Source organism: Crocuta crocuta, unplaced genomic scaffold, assembly GCF_008692635.1.
Source record: "Crocuta crocuta isolate KB4526 unplaced genomic scaffold, BGI_CrCroc_1.0 scaffold130, whole genome shotgun sequence".
NCBI classification, from domain to species: Eukaryota; Metazoa; Chordata; class Mammalia; order Carnivora; family Hyaenidae; genus Crocuta; species Crocuta crocuta.
In genome coordinates this window covers 16671390-16694992 of record NW_027527920.1, presented here as the reverse complement: position 1 = coordinate 16694992, position 23603 = coordinate 16671390, and the positions used below count along the sequence as shown (strand labels likewise).

Sequence of the window (23603 nt, the reverse complement as noted above, 5' to 3'; positions counted from 1 at the left end):
AAAAAAAAAAAAAACAACCCTCCCTGCCACAACAGGAAAAAAAAAAAAAAAAATAGCCCAAGTCTCCAGTCCTTGCCATGTTACACTTTAGGAGATGGCCATTTTCTTAGGCTGAGAAGAAATTCTCTTTTCTTAGAAGAGACTGAGAAACTCCAGAGCCACATCTTAAAAGGAGACCTGGGGAATCTATCAAAACTGGTTTTAGTCCTAATAATCATTACTTTCAACTGTTCATACTCTTGCCTATCTAGGTTAAAATTTAAGCATTCTTATTAATTTGAAACTTTAAACAAGAAGTGAACATATCTGGAAAAAACTATTTTTTTAATGTTTATTTATTTTTGAGAAAGAGAAAGAGTGTGAGCAGGGGAGGGGCAGAGAAAGAGGGAGACACAGAATCTGAAGTAGCTCTAGGCTCTGAGCTATCAGCATAGACCCCTACTCGGCTTTGAGCCCACAAGCCGCGAGGATCATGACCCGAGCAGAAGTTGAGCAGAACTGAGCCACCTAGGAGCACCAGAAAAAACTATTTTTTAAATGACTCCTATATCCTCTTAATTAGAATGTCTTTCCTTATGCAAAATCAAATAAACATTTATAAATATTTCCCTAATTTTTTAATAGCTTAATTAAAAAAAAGCAAACACATGCCTGAAAAATATATGTAAATATATACAAGCATATATACATAAATGTTTGTTTATATATAAAAATGTTTATGTGTGTATGAGTGTGAGTGTGTTCACACTTATCCTGGCATGTTAACACCAACTATGTAGTGAACCATAATATATTAGATGATTTCAGGAGTAGATTCCAGTGATTCATCCCAACAAATGTATAACACCCAGTGCTCATCCCAACAAGTGTCCTTTATTATTTAATAGAGCAAATCAACTATAATCTACTACTTATCTTCCTAAGTTTAATAGTTAAAAATGTAAAAGATATTTGTGCAAAGATGCTCATAAAAACAATGTTTAAATAGTGAATACAGAAACAACCTAATATCTAACAAGAGAGCAATGATTTAAATAATTATACTGGTAAATAGAAAATATGAATCTTCTTTAAACACTGTTGGTTTCCAAACCAAATCCCATTAGGACTTTTAATTAAACACTCATTATTCAAACTATAAATTAATTTGGAAAATGGGCTATCATACAGTAGTTATTAGCTATTTGTTATCACAGTAAGTTTATATTTTTCTTCACTTAGACCCTGTACATTTCTTATTTTTTGTTTTTGTCAATTAGCTATTTTATCCATTATATTTTGTAACCATGTTATTGGTATATCGAAAAAATCAGATTTTTGTAACAAAGTATCTTAATATATACTCTCATTAATTTCATTCTTAGCTCATTTTCTTGGATCTTACAGGTCAAATATACCATCTGCAAACAATTAGCTTATTTTCCTCATTTAAATGTATATAATCAGTATTTTTGTTAAGATCTTATTGGACTAACTACAATTTACAGAAAACATTAAATTATAGAGAGGTGAATGGTCTGCTTTTTATAACTCCTTCGTTGAACTTTTGTTAACTATTCTCCCTGTCCCTAAATTCTAGGTTAAGAAAGGCTACATAATTTTTCTAGTAAAGTCTAAGAAACACCTTCATAAGGTCTTATTCCATAATTTTCTTTTCAGGGGCAAGAGAGTAATCACTCTTATTCAGTTAACCAGCACCCTACAACTTATGCTATATAGCTGTATATAAAATATACAGCATAAAGATAGAAATGGGGAAATTGCTTAATTTAAAAAGATAAAATAAAATTATCTTTATCTGGAATTAAGTTCTAATTTGAATGTTAGATTCTCTTTTGTTAAGAAAGCTTCTAAAATGACTTGTGCTCTTTAGTGTTGACCAGAGCATTACATTTTTAAAAGCCAATTCCTGAAGTCTGAAACTTTTATGTTAAGTTCCCACCACAGAAGTACCTTTATAGCTTTTGAAAATACTCGAGGAAAAAAAGATTTTAAGATGATTTGTTTGCAAAAATTGTCTCCATCTGTCTTGTAACTTGCAGTGTCTTGTAATTGTTTTCATTTGATAGGGGCAATTAATATCTGTTAACATTTTATTTACTAATAAGTACTTTTTAAAAATTTAACAACTATAAGTTGTTTAAAAATGTGAAAACTAAAAAAATGATTTTAAAACTAAGGATCAACAGTATATTTTTGTTGACTTGAAATTTCAAATTTTTATTTTAATTAAAACTAAAATAATGGGGCACTTGGGTGGCTGAGTCAGTTAAAAGTCCAGCTCTTGCTTTCAGCTTAGGTCACAATCTCATGGTTTTGTGGGTTTGAGCACTGCACTGGGCTCTGTACTGGCAGCACAGACCCTGCCTGAGATTCTCTCTCTCCCTCCCTTTCTGCCCCTCCCCCATTTGTGAGCTCTCCCTCTCTCTCAAAATACATGAACTTAAAAAAAAAGTAAACAAAATAACTAAAGTAAAATATCAATTAACTAAAATAATGCAGCTCAGCTCAAGTATCAAGGTTTTTATGTACTTGAATTCCAGGAGAGTCAGTTTTTCCTTATGTTTACCTTTCAGAATTTGATGTTTCTCTTTCTCCTTCAGCCATATTAGGTCTTGTAATTTCCTGAAATGATTAAGAATGTTTCTTTTATATTCATAGTTAGGCTTAAACTACTTTAATGACACTAAACTTTCTGGATTAAAAGAACTTAAGTGTTCAACTTAATATACCAAAGAAATAGAAAAACAATTTCTTAATCTAAAGGATGTACTAGAATAATTCTCCAAATTAAAAGCATAACTTAAAAAAATTATTAAAAAGTACCTATCAGAATTTCAGTGTACCAAAAGTTTCTGAATCAAGGTCATGAAGCAATTAACCAGTTATAACAATATCTGTTTTTCTTAGACTGTTTAAAATGTGGGCTGTAATTATAATCACTTGAATAAAAAACTAGTAAAACACAAATTGAATTTGAATAACAAGTTGCATCCACAGTATTTTATACAAACATATTAAATACAAACATTTATATAAAACATTTATGAAATTATAATTTCATATTTGGAGTCATGTTAACTCTTCCATCGTCAAACCAAGTAATAGGAAATGATAGATTAAATATTTGGTTACTTTAAATGTTTTACAGGGAGAAAAGAATACAATAAAATGTCAGTAACCCAGAGTCCAGACTAACAGTTCATAAAATTACTGATTACTGAGCACATGATGCATGAGGAATGTTAAGAGCTCTGCATTCATTATCTCATTTAATCTTCATATTAGGAATTCTCAACTCCAGTTTTATAATAAGAAATACAGCTACATAGGTTAAGTAGAGAACCCTAGGTAATAACTACAATAAATGGTGAAAATTCAAATCTAGGTCTAGTTCTTAAGTACTATAGTGATTGACTATTGAAATTGATAATGGTGTATTAATCACACAAATTTATTTATTTTTTACTCTCCTAACACCCTGCTAAAATGAGGCAAAGATATAAAACATTTTCATTCATAAAGACCGAGAAAACACCAAAGCATACTGATTGTCTATGGGATTTCAACAAATTTTTAGATGGAAAGTGACTAGAAAAGTTCAAGTTGACTTTGCAGCACAGAGGAAGTTACAACTAAATATCTGAGTAAGGGAGTGCATGGAGAAGAAAATCAATTTGCCCAGAAACTTAAGCAATCTGGTATTTGGAGTAATTCAGTTTAATATCCAGTACATAAAAAAATTAAAATGAAGCACAAGGACTGCTGAGAAATCTAAATGCTTTCCTCAACTCAGACAATAGATACCTACCCTTTCCTCTACAAGACAGGCTAAAGTTTAACTTTATGAACTAAAGACAATCTAGACTTGTGAACACTAGGAATGGCAAAGGGCAACGATGAGGTACTGGGAGAAAAGAGAAACATGTGGTCAAAGTCCATAAACTGAATAAAGGTCCCCACAGTTCTTCCCCTAGAATGGCTCCCAGTATGCTAGCAGCTGGAGAGATCACTCTTCACTCTACCACCACCACCTGAAATCTAGAAGATTCTTCTTCAGAGAAAATTATCAGACTCAAGACAGACAAGGTTTCCTATAATGACGTGGAAAGCATCTTCCTCACCAAAGAATTAGTCAGCTCATCATCTGATTTTCCTGTGGGAAGTCTCAACAATTCCCATACAGACTGTATAGATTGTATAGAGCACTAATCCAGAAGAACGAACTAATCTTCATATTATAATACATGTCAACAGTTCTCCAAGTGTTTTCCACAGACACCTTGGGGCCGCAAGACACTTTCAGGAGGCAGGTGAAGTTAAAACTCATGGCACAAAATCAATAGTGAGTAAACATGCTGGCATCTTAACAAGAATTAAGGCAGTGGCATCAAACCAAAACTACACTAGCAGTAACTGAATTCTTCACTGGCAAACACCGGCAGTAACACTCACTTTATTAAATATCAATCTCAGAGTTCATGTCATTTGAATATTCTGTGTGATAAAACAGAAGTATGCATAAAGCACTGCTATTGTATACTGAAAACACTTTGGTCTGAGACTGAGTTGCAAGTTGCAATAGTAAACTTAGGTATACTTTTTTCATAGAATATCATTTTTATTTTAAAGGATGACTGCCAAACTATAAATATTTAGACATGGTTATTTAGGACATACTTTCTTGAAAACTAACAAAGTAGGGGCACCTGGGTGGCTCAGTCAGTTAAGCGTCTGACTTCAGCTCAGGTCATGATCTCACAGTTTGTGGGTTCGAGCCCTGCGTCGGGCTCTGTACTGACAGCTAGCTCAGGGCCTGGAGCCTGTTTCTGATTCTGTGTCTCCCTCTCTCTCTGACCCTCCCCTGCTCATACTGTCTCTCAGAAATAAATAAAACATTAAACAAAAAAATTTTAATAAAGAAAACTGACAAAGTAGGCCTGTCATAGCAAAGAAAACAACTGACAGTGTTTATTGACATAATAGAATTAAAACAAAAATAAAATTTTAGGAAAACTTGCAGTCACCATTGATTAGATTAATGCTAATAATGAATGTGCGTACTTGCAATTATACATACAACATGTCAACATTTGCAAGATCTATGTAATGCAGTGAACCAACTATCTTCCCAAATGACTAATCTATGATGCTATAAAATCATTTATGAATGAAAGATTCAATCAAAGTGTAAGGCAGACCAATAGATTTTAATGTAGCAAACATATAAGTTCAGTGATATGGAATCAAATTCTGCACTGGAAAAAACCTTTATGAAAACTTCCACTTGCCTACTTTTAAAGAGTATCAAAAAATAATCACAATTATTTGAAAAGACTATTGAAGTACTGGCTAAGGCTGGATATTCCTCATATATTTCAACCACAATAACATATCACAAAAGACTGAATGCAGAAACATGAAAATCTAGTTTTCTTCTACTTAACCAGACATTAAAAAGTAATGCAAAAGAATAAAATACCAGGCTTCTAATTAAATATCTTGTATTTCAGAAAATATTTTTCAGAAAAGTGTTATTTATGTGAACAGAGTAGTTTATTAGTTTTATTTTTAAATTATAATATATTTTAGAACTCCTAGTTTTAATTTCTAATACGGCAAACCCAATACTCTTTGAGAGTACTAGGGATATATGTAAAGAGTACCCCCTGGAGTTCTTCAGTGCACAACCTGTATGACTACATGAGGCAGCCCTGTCCCCATTCAAAAATGAGTTTTCACTGCACTTTATAATGCTTCACTCTTTAGTGTGTATGGGCAGCCAAGGATCACCACACAACTGAACACATTCTTTAACATCAGAAATACTGAAACAAATTGGAAAGGAATAAAGAAAGGAGCTAGGAGATATGAGAGACATTGCTGGGAAAGAAAGACAAAATATATAATATACATTTTGTATCCTGCAAGAAGTATAAGATTTTACATCCATTAAATAAGAACAAAAATTATGAAGAGAACTGAAGGACAAATAAAAATATTAAAGAGCTCTTCAAAAATAAATATATGACAACTATAATAAGTTATTAAGTACAGAAAATCTTTTTAAAAAGATTAAATGAAAAAGACAAAAAGAAGGAAGGCAAGAAAGAAAATACCATACAATTAGAGGAGTTAAAGCAGGAAATCAGTGTCACATCAACAGGAGAACATGAACAAAGAAAAGTGAAAATTTGCCTAAGAAATAATATAAGAAAACTTCCCCAAACATATACCTCCAAATACAAAGGCTTATCAAATGTCTACCATACTGAATGGATGAATGGAAAATGGATGACTGGTGAACATATTATCATGAAATTTCAGAACACTAAAGATAATCATTAAAGTTTCCAGAAAGAACAAAATAAACAAAAAACACAATGAAACTGGAGAAAGAATGGCATCAGGCCTATAAAAAACAATACTTTCAAAACTGCATGGGAAAAATGATTTCTATGTACTTCAGCCAATCTATCATTTAAGTAAATATAAATAAAGTTTTAAATATGCAAGGAGTGAAAAAACATGCACTTCTTCTGAGGAAGTTGTTAGCATGTTTCATCAAAGTAAGAAGTAAAAACAACAAAAAGGCACTCATAGTTCAGGAAATAGGACATCCAAAATAAGAAAGTGGAAAAGGAAAATCCTGATACAACAAACTATGCACCAGACTTGGAGAGTAAGTAGTTCACAATGAAGGAGATCTGAAGAGATATACAGACTCTCCAACAATTTCTTTTGATGTGTGTGAACATTTGGAAAAAATACTTCCAAACATTAGATAAATAAATCACAACATTAAAAAAAAAAAACAGCCTTAAGTGTATAGAAAAACAAATGACTAAAGATATATATTGTTTAACTCCATAAAAGTAAAATAAGATATAGTAAAGGAAAAGAAATCATAGTATTTCCCGGATCAGCACACATAAGGGTCTCAAAAACTGTGATGTAACTATGCTGAGATCAGTGGTATGCAAAGCCATACTGGAACCTGAGGTAAAAGGAAGAACACATATCCCTATATACATGTTTTTTTTTTATTGTGATAAAATACACATAAAACTTACCATCATAACCACTTCTAAGTGTACAGTTCAGTGGTACTAAATACATTTGCATTGTTTTACATCCATCAACACTACCCATGCCCATACCTTTTTTATCTTGTAAAACTAAAACTCCATACATACTAAACTCCACATTCTCCTCTTTCCTGCAGCCCGTAAGCACCACTACAGTCTGTCTTTATAATTTTGACTGCTCTAAGTACCTTATAAAGGGGAATCATATGGTATTTATCTTTTCGTGACTGATTTAGTTCATTTAACATATGCATTCAAGGCTCATCCATGCTGTAGAGCTGAATTTGTTTCCTTTACAGAGCTGAATAATATTCTGCTGTATGAATATATCACATTTTGCCTACCCATTTATCTATAGATGGATACTTGGTTTACTTCTGTTTTACCTATTGTGAATAAGTTGCTACGAAAATAGGTATACACCTAACTCCTTAGTCTCTGTTTTCTATTGCGTATACTCAGAAGTGGAGCTGCTGGATCACATACATATATTTTTTCTTTTGAGGAACTGCCCTACTGGCTGTGTCATTTTACATTCTCAACAACAGCACACAAGAGTTCCAATTTCTCTACATTGTCATCAACACTTGTTTTTGTGTTTTTATAGTAGCCATCCTAACAGGTATGAGGTGACATTTCATCATAGTTTTGATTTGTGTCTCTCTAATAATTAGTGCTGCATATCCTTTCTATTTATATGTCTTCTTGGGAGAAAAGTGTTCAAGTCCTTTACTCATTTTTTAAACTGTGTTGGTTTTTGTCACTGAATTTTAGGAGTTCTCTGAATATTTTGGATCAGATATATTACTTGCAAATATTTCCTGTCTTTTGCGGGTTGCCTTTTTACCCTTGGATAGTATACCTGATGTACAAAATTTTAAAATTCTCATGAAGACCAATTTGTGTATTTTTTTCCTTGCCTGTGTGGTTTGGTGTGATAATTAAGAAATCATTGTCAAATCCAATGTCATAAAGCTTCTATCCTGTGTTCTTGCAAGAATGTTTTTGTTGTTGGTATTACATTAAGTTAACATCCTTGATCCAATTTGATTTAATGCTTGTATATAGTATTAGGTAAGGGTCCAATCTAACTCCTTTCCATGTGAATATCCAGTTTTCCCAGCATCAATTATGAAAAGACTCTCCTTTCCCCATTGATCTTGGCCACCTTGTCAAAAATCATTAGACTACATATGTGAGGCTTTATTTCTGGGCTTCATTTTTATTCCACTGGTCTATGTGTCTGTCTTTATGCCAATACCACGCTGTTTTGATTTCTGTAGTTTTGCACTAAGTTCTGAAGTCAGTGTAAGTCCTCCAGTTTTGCTCTTCCTTGTCAAAATTGTTTCAGCTATTTGAGGTACCATGTAAATTTCAGGACAGGATTTTCTATTTCTGCAAAAGTTAAACTGTCTTTGGGACTTTTGTAGGGATTGCAATAAATTGGTACATTGCTCTGGGTGGTATGGACATTTTAACAATATTAAGTCTTCCAATCTTTGAACATGGGTTGTATTTCCATTTATTTTAAAAATATCTTTCAGTAAGGTTTTTAAGTCTTATTTCACAAGTCTTGCATCCCGTTGGTTAATTCCTATTTCATTCTGTTTGATGCTATTGTAAATGGAATGATTTTGAAATTTCCTTTTCAGATTTTATTTAAAGTGTATAGAAATGCAACTGATTTTTGTGTGTTGACTTTGTATTTTTGAGAGACAGAGTGATAGAGTAGAAGTGGGGGAGGCAAAGAGAGGGAGACATAGAATCTGAAGCAGGCTCCAGGCTCCGAGTGTCAGCACAGAGCCCGATGCAGGGCTTGAACTCATGAACTGTGAGATCATGACCTGAGCCAACGTTGGACACTTAACTGACTGAGCCACCCAGACGCCTCCCATTAATTAGTTCTAACAGGGTGTTTTGTTTTGTTTTGTTTGTTTTGCTTTGTTCTGTTTTTGGTGGACTCTTCAGGGTTTTTACATAAACAGGATAATTTTACTTCCTTTTTTCCAATTTGGTTGCCTTTTTTTTTTCCCCCTTGGCTAACTGCTGTTTCTGGGTGGACCTAGATCTAGCTCTAAATGTCTGCTAAATCCTCTTGGCTTATTTAATTCTCTAGTTCCTTATTTATGTCTTATTGTTCTACCCATCATTTTAACTGGGGTATTGAAGACTCCAACTATTATTGTAGAACAGTCAATTTTGCCCTTCAATTCTGTCAGTTTTTGCTATATATATTTTGGTGATTTGTCATGAGGTACATAAATATTTATAACTATTATATCTTCTTGCTGTATTGAACCTTTTATTAATGCATCATGTCCTTCCTTATTTTTTATAATCTTTTTCCTTTTAGTCTATTTTCTCTGATATTAGTAAACATACCCATGCTCTATTTTTGTTATTATTTGCATGGAATATCCTTTTTATCTTTTCATTTTAAATTGTGTCTTTAGATCTCAAGTGAGTTTCCTGTAGAATGCATGCTCTTGGATCATGCATTAGTATCCATTCTGCCAACATCTGTCTTATGATTACAGTTTAACACACTTACATTTAAATTAATTACTGATAAGGAGGGATGTATATCTGTTGGTTCTTTGCTTTCTTTTTGCTTTATAATTGCTTTTGCACTCATTTCCTCCACTACTGACTTTGTTCGTGTTTAGTTGATTGTGATTAAATGTTTAAATTCCTTTCTCATTTCCTTTGTGTATAGTTATTTTTTTGTGTGTGGTTATCATGGGAATTACATTTAACATTCTAAGGTTGTCACCCTCAAATTTGATTTTATACCAGCTTAACTTCAGTAACTTACAAAAACTCTGCTCCTTTACAGCTCCATTCCCCTCTGCTTTTTGGCTCTTGTCATAAAATCACATCTTTATAAAAATTATTTTAAATACATTAGTTTCCTAATATGTGGAAAACAAGATTTGGAGTTAGAAACCAAAGTTACTCTAATACCAGCTTATACTAGTATTATACTACATAGAAATACTATATAGTATTATACTATATAAAAATATACTAGTATGTTTTTCATTTAATGAATTTATTTAATTCACATAGAAAATAAAAAAGTTACAATATATTATTACAATACTACTAGTTTTTATAATTGCCCGTGTACTTACCTTTATTGAGATATCAATTTCTCTATACATCTTTAAGTTACCACATAATGTCTTTTCATCTCACCTTATAGGACTCCCTTGAGCATTTCTTGCAGGACAGATGTAGTTGTCACAAACTCTCCTGGGTTTTCTGTCAGAATATCTCACTTTTGAAGGATAGTTTTAACAGATATAAAATTACTTTTTCTTTTAGCACTATGAATATATTGGTCCATAGCCTTTGGCCTCCAAAGTTTCTGATGAGAAATCTTTTGATAATCTTATTGAGGGCCCCCTACATGTGATGATTTGCTTCTCTCTTGCTTTCAAGATTCCCTTGTCCTTTGAGAGTTTTATTATTAATGTGTCTCAGAGTGGGTCTCTTTTGAGTTCATCTTACTTGGAATTCATTGTGCTTCTTGATGTTTATATTCATGTGTTTCACTAAACTTGAGAAATTTTCAATCATTATTTCTTCAAATATTCTCTGCCTGTTAGTCTCTGTCAAATATTCTCTGGGACTCCCATGATATGTGTGTTTGTCTGCATAATAGTGGGCCCCAACTGCCTTAGGCTCTGTTCACTTGTCCTCAGTCTGTTTCCTTTCTGTTTCTCAAACTCAATACTTTCCGTTGTCCTTTCTTCCAAGTTTGCTGATTCTTTCTTCAGTCTATTCAGATCTGCTTTTGAATTCCTCTAGTGAACTTTTAATTTTCAGTTAATGTACTTTTCAGCCCCAGAATGTCTTTTTGACTTGTCAGGTTTTTACTCTAACACTTACATATTGTTAACATACTGTTAATCCTTTTCCACTTTCCTTTTGTTCTTTGGGCATCTTTAAAATAGTTGTTTCAAAGTGTTTAGAAAATATCTGCCATTAGGTCTTTTTACAGGACCAGTTTCTATTTTTTTCCCCCTCTGAATGGGCCATACTTGCCTGTTTCTATGTATGCCATGTGATTTTTTTGTTGTACACTGGACATTTGAAACTAATAACGTAGTAACTTTGGAAATCAGATTCTCCCCCTTCTCAATCTCTGCTGTTTTTGCTATTGTTTTTATTTCTTTGCATTGTCGTAGACTGTCTCTGTTCCTGGGATCAACATGAGATGTAAACTTAAGGTTTGCTCAGATCTATTGTGAGCCCTTCTCTGGGCATGTACAATCACTTTCTAATTTTACCCATATATGTGATTGTTTTTAAATGTCCTAATCTTTAATGTAAGGCTCCTGAAAGGGGAAAAAGCAAAAAATTAAGGGGGGGAAAGGGCACTATACCTTTAAATGCCCTGGAAGTCACATCAGCCATAAGGGGAGGGGCTTGCAACAATGAGATGTGTAACAACAACCTGCACACTTCTGTGCAATGAAATGATAAGAAGTATCAGTCAGTGATAACAGGACAGATCCTCAATACTTGGAGGGTACTATCCTTTTTGTCCACTCTGGTCCCATAAGCTTTGTGCAAGCTGCACTAGGTACATGTGCACAGCTGCTTGACATGGGGCTGAAGGTGAGGGGTGGGTAGGTGCTACTGTGTTGAATGCTTAAATTGACCAATAGTAATTGCAATTTGCCATCCGAGTCTTCCCATGGAAGTTGCAGGCATTCAACTGACTCCAGAATTCCAAAATACAGACATACTCATTTTATTGCATGTCACAGATACGCATTTTATTTTACAAATTAAAGATCTATGGCAACTGCGGTGTAATTCAAGCCTGGATGACAGTTTATCTATTTACTACACAGTTCACTGAATGTTTTGAGCCCATTATTGAGACCTACTGCTCAGGAAAAAAAAGATTCCTTTCAAAATATTACTGCTCATTGACAAGACACCTGTTACCCAAGAGCTCTAATGGAGATGTACAGTAAGATTAATGATGTTTTTCATGCTTGCCAACATAGCATTCATCCTACAGCCATGGACCAAAGAGTAATTTTGAATTTCAAGTCTTATTATTTAAGAAACACATTTCATAAGGTTATGGCTGCCATCGATAGTGATTCTTCTGATGGATCTGTGTAAAGTCAACTGAAAACCTTTTGGAAAGGATTCATCATTCTAGATATTAAGAACATTCATGATTCATGGGAAGAGTTCAAAACATCAACATGGATGGGTGTTTGGAAGAAGTTGATTCCCAATTTTCCCTTATGAATGACTGAAGGGTTTAAGACTTCAGTGGAAGAAATAACTGCAGATGTAGTGGAACCAGCAAGAGAACTAGAGTTGGAACTAGAGGCTGAAGATGTGACTGAACTGCTATAATCTCATGATATAACTAATGGCTGAGGAGTTGTTTCTTATGGATGAACAAAAAAGTGGTTTCCTAAGATGGAATCTACTCCTGGTGAAGGATGCTGTAAGGACTGTTAAAATGACAACACAATATTTAGAATATTATATAAATTACATAAACTTCATTGATAAAGCAGTGGCAGGGTTTGAGAGGAATGACTCCAATTTTGAAAGAAGTTCTAATGATTAGTCAGTAGCCATTACAATCGAGGCAACACCATTCACTAGCAAAAATATTATTACTTGCTGAAAGCTCTGATGATGGTCAGCATTTTTGAACCATAGAGTATTTTTAATAAAGGTATGTACATTGTTCCTTTAGAAATAATGCTATTGCTTACTTAATAAACTATAGGGTAAACATAAGTTTTATATGCACTGGGAAACCAAAAACGTCACTTGACTTGCTTTATTGGAATATTTGCTTTATTGCAGTGGTCTGGAAACAAACCTCTGAGGTATGCCTGAAATTACATCAGATGGATTCTGTCATTGCAATTGCTGTCTAGGTGGGAAGACAGATTCCTGGTGCTTTCTACTCTGTCATCTTCCCAGGATCCTTGAATGTTCTTTTTTTCCCCAAAACATTGGTTGAAGAATTGAAAAGTAGGTGTAATGAATTCACAAAAGTAATTTAAGTTTAAACACTTTTACCAAAACCAGGATTTATTATTTCACTTTAGTGGCTATAAAAGAAGTAAACACATCAATATTTTCAAATTTAGTTCTTTTCTCACTTTGTTTTAAAATAGCAAATTGTCATGCTTGCCAATTTCTCTTGAACAAGGACAATTTTAAATAATTTAAAACTAACTTCAGCTTACTGAAACTTCTTTTACAGGATGGCACTGTGGTTGGTACTGTTTTAATATTTTGATAAAATTTTGCTAATCAGTTTTAGAGGACCCAAGTACAACTCCCAATTTTATAATTTATTGATATTGTAATTAGCTAGTCTACATGAAATTTCTATAGAACTTAAATTGTCAGAATATTTAAGAACAGAGTCAGTGGCTGACTTGTGTAAATCAATGTAATTTATAGAAAATAACTTTTTCTGGTTTAAAAATGCAGCATCTGAATATACCTTAATTTTTCATACATATATTTCAAACATGAAATTAGCACATTTATGATCTTAATGACTATTTCAGAGGCACTTTCTCTATAATTATCAATACTCTAAATTATTGATTCACGCATTTCTAATTTCTTTTTGTCTAATTTTGAAATTCATGTGAATATTCATATCTCTCACTTAAGTTTTATATCCACTGAACACTTCTGAAATTACTTTCATTTGTTGTTAGCAAAGAGACAAACTTTTTATTAAGTATGCAGTTTTATTTATAGTAATTTTTCTGATTGTAGAGTTTTATTACATCTTGACACTTTGTTCAAAATACATCTTATACAGGTAAGTTGTGTAAAAATCTGTAATATATTTGTACCAAGATGCTTCTGAGTTCAACATAATTTTGACATTTGATATTATATCTTTTCATACTTGACAAAAATCTTTAATTTGTATAGAAAGTATCTCAACTGCATTTAATCTTAATGGTTATCAAATATATGTATGTGATTTTAATTTGTATTTAGAATAGACAAGAATATTCCATATGCTTGCTGAATTAGTCCACTCCCAAAATATATACCCATTCTATAATACTAAAAAAGATAATCATATTTGAATTCACAGATGTAGCATTTTTATATTAAGTTATGATTATGAGCTGAGCAAGGCACAAATTTGACATAATTATTTTCGGGAAGAAATACTGGATTGTATACCCTTGTATACCTCTGACATCTGACTCTTAATTTTGGCTCAGGTCATGATCTCATGGTTTGTGAGATTTAGCCCTACACTGGGCTCTGTGCTGTCAGCTTGGGATTCTTTCTCTCCCTTTCTCTCTGCACCTCCCTGACTCCTGTTCTTGCTCTCTCTCTCTCTCAAAATAAACATTAAAAAGAAAAGAAAAAAAAGATCCAACTTTTGAAAATTTTTTCTCATCACGTAAAGCAGATACTCTAAAATCTGCATGTTGAATAGGCCCATGCTCTATTAAAAGCATTTTTACTTTATTAGAAATAGGTGGTCACAATGAAAAATTAGTAAATTTATTTCAAAAGGCGTCTTCTTATTTTCTAGCCGATGCTTATGAAATCTAGCTTCTGAAACTTCTAACATTTCATTTTCTTTACCTTTTCTTCACATTTCAAAGAAAAATATTTATTTAACTCTGAATTTCATAGTAATTCTATTTTAATATTGTCAACATTAAAGACTTTCTAATTTTCAGTCACTGGAATATTGTGTTTTTCCATCCAGCTTGTTACAGTGTCCTATAGTTCTGATCAAGTTTTGCATGTGTTTTTCATCTTCTGAACTATGCATCACTTGACTTTTTAGGTGCCATATTCATTTAAAAATTTTTTTGGTATACATTTTAAGTATATTTATTTTTAATTAATACATTCAGTTAAAAATAATAAACAATTAATTTATATGAAGTATAATATTTAACAACCAAATAGGTATACATAAACACCTGTATGAAAAATATAAAAAATTAATGATTACAAACAACAGAAAATTATATACCAGGTTAATCAGATGAAATGTCAAGACAGAGGAATTTATCCCAAATGAAAGAACAAGATAAGACCACAGCCAAAGAGTTAAGTGAAAGAAATATATAAGTAACATATCTAATGGAGAATTTAAAACAACAGTCATAATGATCACTCACTGGACTTGAGAAAAGAACAGAAGACACAGAGATAAAAAAGTTTAAAAAAAATCAGAGATAAAGAATACAGCTAACGAGACTGGAAATAGGCTTGATGGAAGGAACAGTAGGCTATAAGAAGCAGAGGAACAAATCAGTTATAGAAGATATAGATGATTTTTAGATATAGAAGCCAAAATAATGGAAAAATAATGAAGCTCAACAAAAAAGAGAAAGAATTATGGAGCACAAGAATAAACTTAGGGGACCTCAGTGATTCCACAAACAGAATAACATTCATATTATACGAGTTCCAGAAGGAGAGAGGGGCACCTGGGTGGCTCAGTTGGTAAACCGTCTGACTTTGGCTCAGGTCATGATCTCACCACTCATGGGTTCAAGCCCCACATCGGGCTCTCTGCTGAAAGCTTAGAGCCTGCAGCCTGCTTCGGATTTTGTGTCTCCCTCTCTCTCTGCCCCTCCTACTCTCTCAAAAATGAATAGATGTTAAAAAAAAAAAACAAACTCAAAACAAAACAGAAGGAGAGAGAGTGAAGGGGGCAGGAAATTTATTTGAGGAAATGATAGCTGAAAACTTCCCTAATCTCGGGGAAGAACCAGACATTCAAATAAAGAAGGCACAGAGAAGTTCCATCAAATCAACAAAAGCAGGCAACATCAACACATATTGTAACTAAATTCACAAAATATGATGATAAAGAAAAATCTTTTTTTTTTACAAGTAGTTTATTGTCAAGTTGGTTTCCACATAACACTCAGTGCTCATCCCCACAAATGCCCTCCTCCATGCCCATCTCCCCCCTCCCCCCCACATCCATCAGTCCTCAGTTTGCTTCTCAGTATTCAAGAGTCTCTCATGGTTTGCCTCTCTCCCTTTCCCCCACCATTTCCCCCCTTCTTCTCCCCCATGGTCCTCAGTTAAGTTCCTCCTAATCCTCCTATACGTGCAAACATATGATATTTGTCCTTCTCTGCCTGACTTATTTCGCTCAGCATAACACCCTCAAGGTCCATCCATGTTGCTACACATGGCCAGATTTCATTGTTTCTCATTGCCATGTAGTATTCCATGGTATAGATAAACCACATCTTCTTGATCCATTCGTCCGTTGATGGACACTTAGGCTCAATAAAGAAAAATATCTTAAGAGTAGCCAGACAAAGAAGTCCTTAACTTACAAGGGAAGACCCATAGGCTAGCTGGAGATTTCTCAACAGAAACTTGGCAAGCCAGAGGGAGTGGCATGATATATTCAAAGTGCTAAATAGGAAATATCTGCAGCCAAGAATACTCTATTTAGCAAGGCTATCATTCAGAATGGAAGGAGACAGCATTTCCTAGACAAACAAAAACTAGAGCAGTTCGTGTGCAGTAACACAGTCCCACAGTCCTGCAAGAAATCTGAAAGGGCACTCTGAGTGAAAAGGAAAAGACCAAAGATGACAAAGACAAGAAAGGAACAGAGAAAATCTCCAGAAATAATGAAAAATAAGCAATAAATCAGCACTAAATAAACAGCTATCATAATTACTCTGAATGTAAATGGACTAAATGCTCTAATCAAAAGACATAGGATATCAGAATGGATTAAAAAAAACCCAAAACACAAGACCCACTCATATCCTGCCTTTGAGAGACTCATTTTAGATCTAAGAACACCTTCAGATTGAAAGTGAGGGGATGGAGAAACAGTTATTATACAAATGGATATCAAAAGAAGGCTGGAGCAGCAATACTTATACTGGATGAACTAGACTTTAAAACAAAGACTGTAACAAGAGGTGAAGAAGGCACTACATCATAATAAAGTAAACAATCCAACAAGAAGATCTAACAATTGTAAATGTTAATGTACCCAACATGAAAGCACCAAAATATATAAAACAATTAATAACAAACATAAAAGTACTAATTAATAATAATACAGTAAGAGTAGGAGACATTAACACCCCACTTGCAGCAATGGACAGATTATCTAAGCAGAAAATCAACAAGAAAACAATGGTTTTGAATGATGCACTGGACCAGATGGACCTAACAGATATATTCACAACATTTCATCCTAAAGCAGAAGAATACACCTTCTTTTCAAGTCCAAGTGGGATATTCTCCAAAACAGATCACAGACTAAGTAACAAATCAGGCCTTAACAAGTACCAAAAGACTGAGATCATGCCATGCATATTTTCTGACCACAAGTTATAAAACATGAAATCAACAAGAAAAAAATTTGGAAAGACCACAAATACATGGAAGTTAAACAACATGTTGCTGAACAATGAATGGTTATTAAACAACAATACATGGAAAGAAATGAAAATGAAACACAATGGTCTAAAACCTTTGGGATGCAACAAAAGCAGTGCTAAGAGGGAATTTTATAGAAATACAGACCTACCTTAAGAAGCAAGAAAAATCTCAACCTAATTTTACACATAAAGGGGTTAGAAAAAGAACAATAAATGAAGCCTAAAGCCAACAGAAAGAAGAAAATAATAAAGATGAGAGAAGAAATGATAAAGAAACTAAAAAAAACAAGAGAATACATAAAAAACCAATAAAATTGATAAACCTCTACCTAGAGTTATCAAAAAGAAGAGAGAAAGGATCCAAATAAACAAAATCACAAATTAGAGAGGGGAAATAACAACCAACACCACAGAAATACAGTTATAAGGGAATATTATGAAAAACTATATGCCAACAAATTAGACAACCTGGAAGAAACGGATAAAGTCCTAGAAACATATAAACTACTAAAACTGAAACAGGAAGAAATAGAAAACTTGAACAGAACAATACCCAGCAAAGAAACTGAATCAGTAATCAAAAAATTTCCAACAAACTAATGTTCAGGACCCAATGGCTTCACAGGAGAATTCTACCAAACATTTAAAGAAGAGTTAATACCTACTGTTCTCAAACTATGCCAAAAAAAAGAAAACAAAGTAAAGCTTCCAAATCCATTGTATGAGGCAAGCATTACCCTGATACCAAATCCAGACAAAGACTCTATTAACAAAGAGAGCTAAAGGCCAATATCCCTGATAAACATGGATGCAAAACTTGTCAATAAAATACTAAAAACCTGAATCCAACAATACATTTAAAAAAACATTCACCACAATCAAGTAGGATTTATTCTTGTATTGTAAGGGTGGCTAAATATTTACAAATCAACAACGTATTATACCACTCCAACATAATAAATGCATTATATGAAAAACACACAGCCAATATACTAAATGGGGAAAAACTGTGAGCTTTTCCTCTATGGTCAGGAATAAGACAGGGATGTTCACTCTCACCATTACTATTTAACAGTAATGGAAGTCCTACCCTCAGCAATCAGACAACAACAACAACAAAAATAAAAGGCATCCAAACTGGCAAGAAAGAATTCAAACTTTCACTATTTGCAGATGGCTCTATATAAAAAACCTACAAGACTATATGGAAAAATTGCCAGAACTGATATAAGAATTCAGTAAAATTCCAGAATACAAATTTAATGTACAAAAATATATTGCATTTCTTTAATGTTTATTTATATATTTTGAGAGAGAACGTGTGAGTGGAGAAGGAGCAGAGAGAGGGGGAGAGACAAAATCCCAAACAGGCTCCATGCTGACAATGGTAGCTTGATCCCACAAACCATGAGATCATGACCTGAGCTGAAATCAGGAGTCAGACACTTAACCACTGAGCCACCCAAGCGCTTCATACAGAAATGTGAAACATTTCTACACATCATAATGAAACAGCACAAGGAGAAATCAAGGAATCAATCCCATTTACAATTGCATCCAAAATAATAACATACCTAGAAATAAATCTAACCTAAGATGTGAAAGACCTGTACTCTGATAACTGTAAAACACTGATTAAAGAAATTGATGATGACACAAACAAATGGAAAGACATTCCATGCTCATGGATTAGAAGAACAAATACTGTTAAAATGTCTATATTGCCCAAAGCAATCTATACATTTAGTGCAATCTCTAACAAAATACCAAGAGCATTTTTCACAGAGCTAGAACAAACAATCCTAAAATTTGTATGGAACCACAAAAGACCCTGAGTAGCCAAAGCAATCCTCAAAAAGCAAAGCAAAGCTGGAAGCATCACAATTCCAGACTTCAAGTTATATTACAAACCTGTAGTGACCAAGACAGTATGGTACTGGTACAAAAACAGACACATAGATCAATGGAAGAGAATAGAAAACCCAGAAATGAGCCCACAAGTATATAGTTAATTAATCTTCAACAAAGCAGGAAAGAATAATCAATGGGAAAAAGTCTCCTCAACATATGGTGCTGGAAAAACTGTACAGTAACATGCAAAAGAATGAAACTGGACCACTTTCTTAAGAAACACCATAAATAAAAATGAATTTAAAATGGATGAAAGACCTATATGTGATACAGGAAACCATCAAAATCCTTGAGAAGAACACAGGTGATAAACTCCTTGACATTAGCCTTAGCAACTTCTTTCTAGATTGATCTCCTGAAGCAAGGGATATAAAAAGTGAAAATAAACTATGGGGACTTTTTGAAATAAAAAGCTCCTGCACAGCGAAGGAAACAATCGACAAAACTAAGACAACCTACATAATGGGAGAAGATATCTGAAAATGACATAGCCAATAAAGAGTTAGTATCCCAAATCTATAAAGAACTTATAAAACTTAACACCCAAAAAACAAATCACCCAATTAAAAAATGAGCATAAGACATGAATAGATATTTTTCCAAAGAAGACATACAGATAGCCAAAAAACACATGAAAAGATGCTCAACCTCACTGATCATCAGGGAAATACAAAACAAAACTACAATGCGATATCACTGCACACCTTCAGAATGGCTAAAATCAACTACACAAGAAACAACAGGTGTTAGAGAAGATGTGGAGAAAGGGGAACCTTCTGGTACTACTGGTGAAAATGCAAACTGGTGCAACCACTGTGAAAAACAGTGTGGAGTTTTCTCAAAAAGTTAAAAATAGAACTATCCTACCATCCAGCAATTGCACTACTAGGTATTTACCCAAAGAATAGAAAATACTAATTCAAAGGGATACATGTACCCCAGGCTTGAGACTGGGGTTATTATCTACATTATCTACAACAGCCAAATTATGGGAACAGTCCAATTGTCCATCAACTGATGAATGGATAAAGAAGATACAATATTACTTGGCCATAAAAAAGAATGAAATTCTTGCCATTTGCAAGGCATGGATGGAGCTAGAAAATATTACGCAAAGCGAAATAAGTCAGTCAGAGAAAGACAATACCATATGATTTCACTAATGTATAGAATTTAGGAAACAAAAGAAATGAGTAAAGTGAAAACAAAGAGAGATGCAAACCAAGAAACAGACTCTTAACTACAGAAAGCAAACTGATGGTTACCAGAAGGGAGGTGGCAGCGGAGGAGGTGGGGGAGGGGCATGGGTAAAATAGGCAATGGGGATCAGGGAGTGAGTGCACTTGTTGTGATGATCACTGGCTGTTGTGTGAAGTGTTGAATCAGTATATTGTACACCTGAAATTAATATTATACTATATGTTAACTAACCATAATTTAAATAAAAACTTAGACAAAAAAGACATTTGTGCCTGACTCTTTTTTCTTACTCCCTACCTATGTTATAATGAAACTCCACTAACCCACAAATTGGAGGGGAAGATTCATGATATACATACAGTTATGGAACAAAAGCAGTAGATTGTTGAGTGTATAGAATACAAATAGCGGCATAAGAGAGGCTATGTTAGAAGCCACTAAATCATATGAATTCCAATTATAATCTAGTATGTGAAAGGAACTAACTTTCAAAGAGAAAACGTAAAACTATAGAATGAAAAAGAGTGATACCCAGGAAAATATTATCTGGGCATGATAACAGTGACTCCACTACAGTGCATCTTATCAAAATCTTTAAGATTAATTCAAGTTATCCATCCTATCACAAGTGTACCTAAAATAAATACCTGCATCTATTCAAAGAACTACCCACATCACATATATACTTAATGGACACACCTGCACTAAGACTGTTCTATGTGGCTTTCCATTCAATATGGCTTCCTTTAACTCTGCTTATGGTTTGCTGAATTTTTAGTGTAAGGTTTTTCTTTTAACAAAAAATGAACTTCAGGAATTTGGTTTATGTATGAAAGGCTGGTTTTATTTGACACAGATGAAACATGGCAATTAAAGGAAAGTAAGAGTTCAAAGATTTATTCTAGTCAAGTATGAATGTATCAGAAAAGAATCAGTAGATGATGTCATGAAATTATGGATTCATAAATTTTCTTCATGTTCATGCCTTTACATATTTGTAAAGAAGATGGGCAAACCCTGTTGCCCCCAGGGCACAGGGGCCAACTGTGGCTAGAGGATGGAAGAGAATAAATCTCAAGACCCAGAACTAAGAGTGAGGAAAAACCGGAACAGAGAACATCACCCCACACCCCACCAACCACCGCCTGGCTAGTAAACACCAAATAACAAGCAACAGCATAGAGAGAGAAGGACACACCCTGTAAGATTCAGTCTCACAGGGACTAAAGCTGAGTGTGAAACAAGGACACTGAGGAAAAAAACCTCCAGCAATATAACTCCCACCCTAAGCACAAAGAAATGCTAGATGAATTGAACCTGTAGTACATTAAGGGTAACCACAGCAACAAGAAAGCTACGGCCCAGTTCAACTCACTATTAAATGAAACAAATTCCGACCTAACATAAGAAAAGGTACACCTATTTTCAGATATATATACTATTTATCTTAGTCCTGCAATATAATGTCTTGCTGTCAACCAAACATTATATAACACCAAACAAACAAACAAACAAACAAAGGCAATGGGAAAAAATGACTCTAAGGAGACAAAGCAATCAGCAGAACCAGACTCATAAATGACCTACCTATTGGAACTACCAGACAGAAAGTTTTAAATTACTATTATTAATATGTTAAAGGCTTGAGTGAAAAAAGGAGGCCAAGATGCATGACCAGAATGGGAATTTTACCAGAGGGTCAGAAACTGCAAAAGTCAATGCAAATGCTAGGAAAACAACAACACAACAACAGGGATGAAAAATGCCTTTGATGAGTGCATCAGCAGACCAGATATGCTGAAAACAATGAATGAGTGAAACAGAATACAGGTCAATAGGTAGAAATTACCCACACTAAAACACAAAAAAGTGTGTGTGGGCTACGGTGGAGACTAAAACAGGACTCTAAGAACAGGAACTAACAACAAATGGCATAGTATTTAAGAAACTGGAACCCCAGAAGTAAAAGATACAGGACAGCTCAGAGAACACCAATCATGGTAAAGGCCCCAAATAAATAAAGAAACATACAAATAAACATAAAAATACAAACATATAAACAGATTAACGTATAACATATAAACATATAAACAAACAGATTAACAAACCAGAATAAGATATATCACACTCAAACTGATGCGAACTATAGATAAAATAAAGATAAAATCTTAAGGGCAACCAAAAAAATGTTGATATATTACATATATATAGAAACAAAGATCCAAATTCAGTAAGACATATTGTCAGAAAATGTGCAAACCAAGAGCAATAAAGGGACTTCTTTAAACTACTGAAAGAATACTGTCAACCTAGAATTCTACACTTACCAAAAAATATCTTTCAAAAATAAAAAAAGCATAGAAGAATTATTTACCAGTAGATCTGCAACATAAAATATATCAAAGGAAGTTGTGGAGGCAAAAGGAATGTGATACTAGACAGAAATGGGGCGCTAACAAAGAAACAACAAACACTGGGCATAGTAAAAACAAAGGTGAATATAAAACCAATTTTTAGAGTTTTTAACTGCTCTAAAAATAACTATCTAAAATAAAAACAGTACCACTACTTTGTCTTAATAACCTTTATAAAAGCAAATATATGACAACAATAGAAAAAAGAACTCAAAAACTATTAACATCAGGAATGAACACGAAGAGTAAGACTGCAGACCCTACAGACATTAGAAGAATAAGGGAATAGTTCAAACAACTCTATAAAGATAAATCCAACATTAAAAACTATGAACTACTAACACTCACTCAAGAATAATCATATAACCAAAAAATCCTATTTCTATTAAGCTTATTTGTAGTTAAAAACGTTTCAAACAAAAGAAAACTTTGTGTGGTGTAAAAGAAAGCTGCTTGGAAGAAGGTGGTTAATTGTGTCTAGGTCTCACTCACTCTATAAGATGGAAATGTTGCAAGGATAAACGCTGAACCTGCCTCACTTCATTACACTCAGAAGGAGACATGTA

At 33.6% G+C, this 23603-nt stretch overlaps 1 protein-coding gene across 5 annotated transcripts in view; it reads right to left on the bottom strand.

Moving 5' to 3' along the window:
- ZNF280D (zinc finger protein 280D) overlaps positions 1–23603 on the bottom strand; it is a 135045-nt gene that overhangs the window by 3075 nt on the left and 108367 nt on the right. For 4 of the 5 annotated variants that reach the window (XM_077748128.1, XM_077748116.1, XM_077748122.1 and 1 more), the window contains one exon: positions 2570–2625. In XM_077748128.1, coding sequence (XP_077604254.1) covers positions 2570–2625 — 56 coding nt within the window. Of the gene's footprint in view, positions 1–2569; positions 2626–23603 lie in introns of those variants that run through there. The other variant, XM_077748138.1, reaches the window with a different exon arrangement.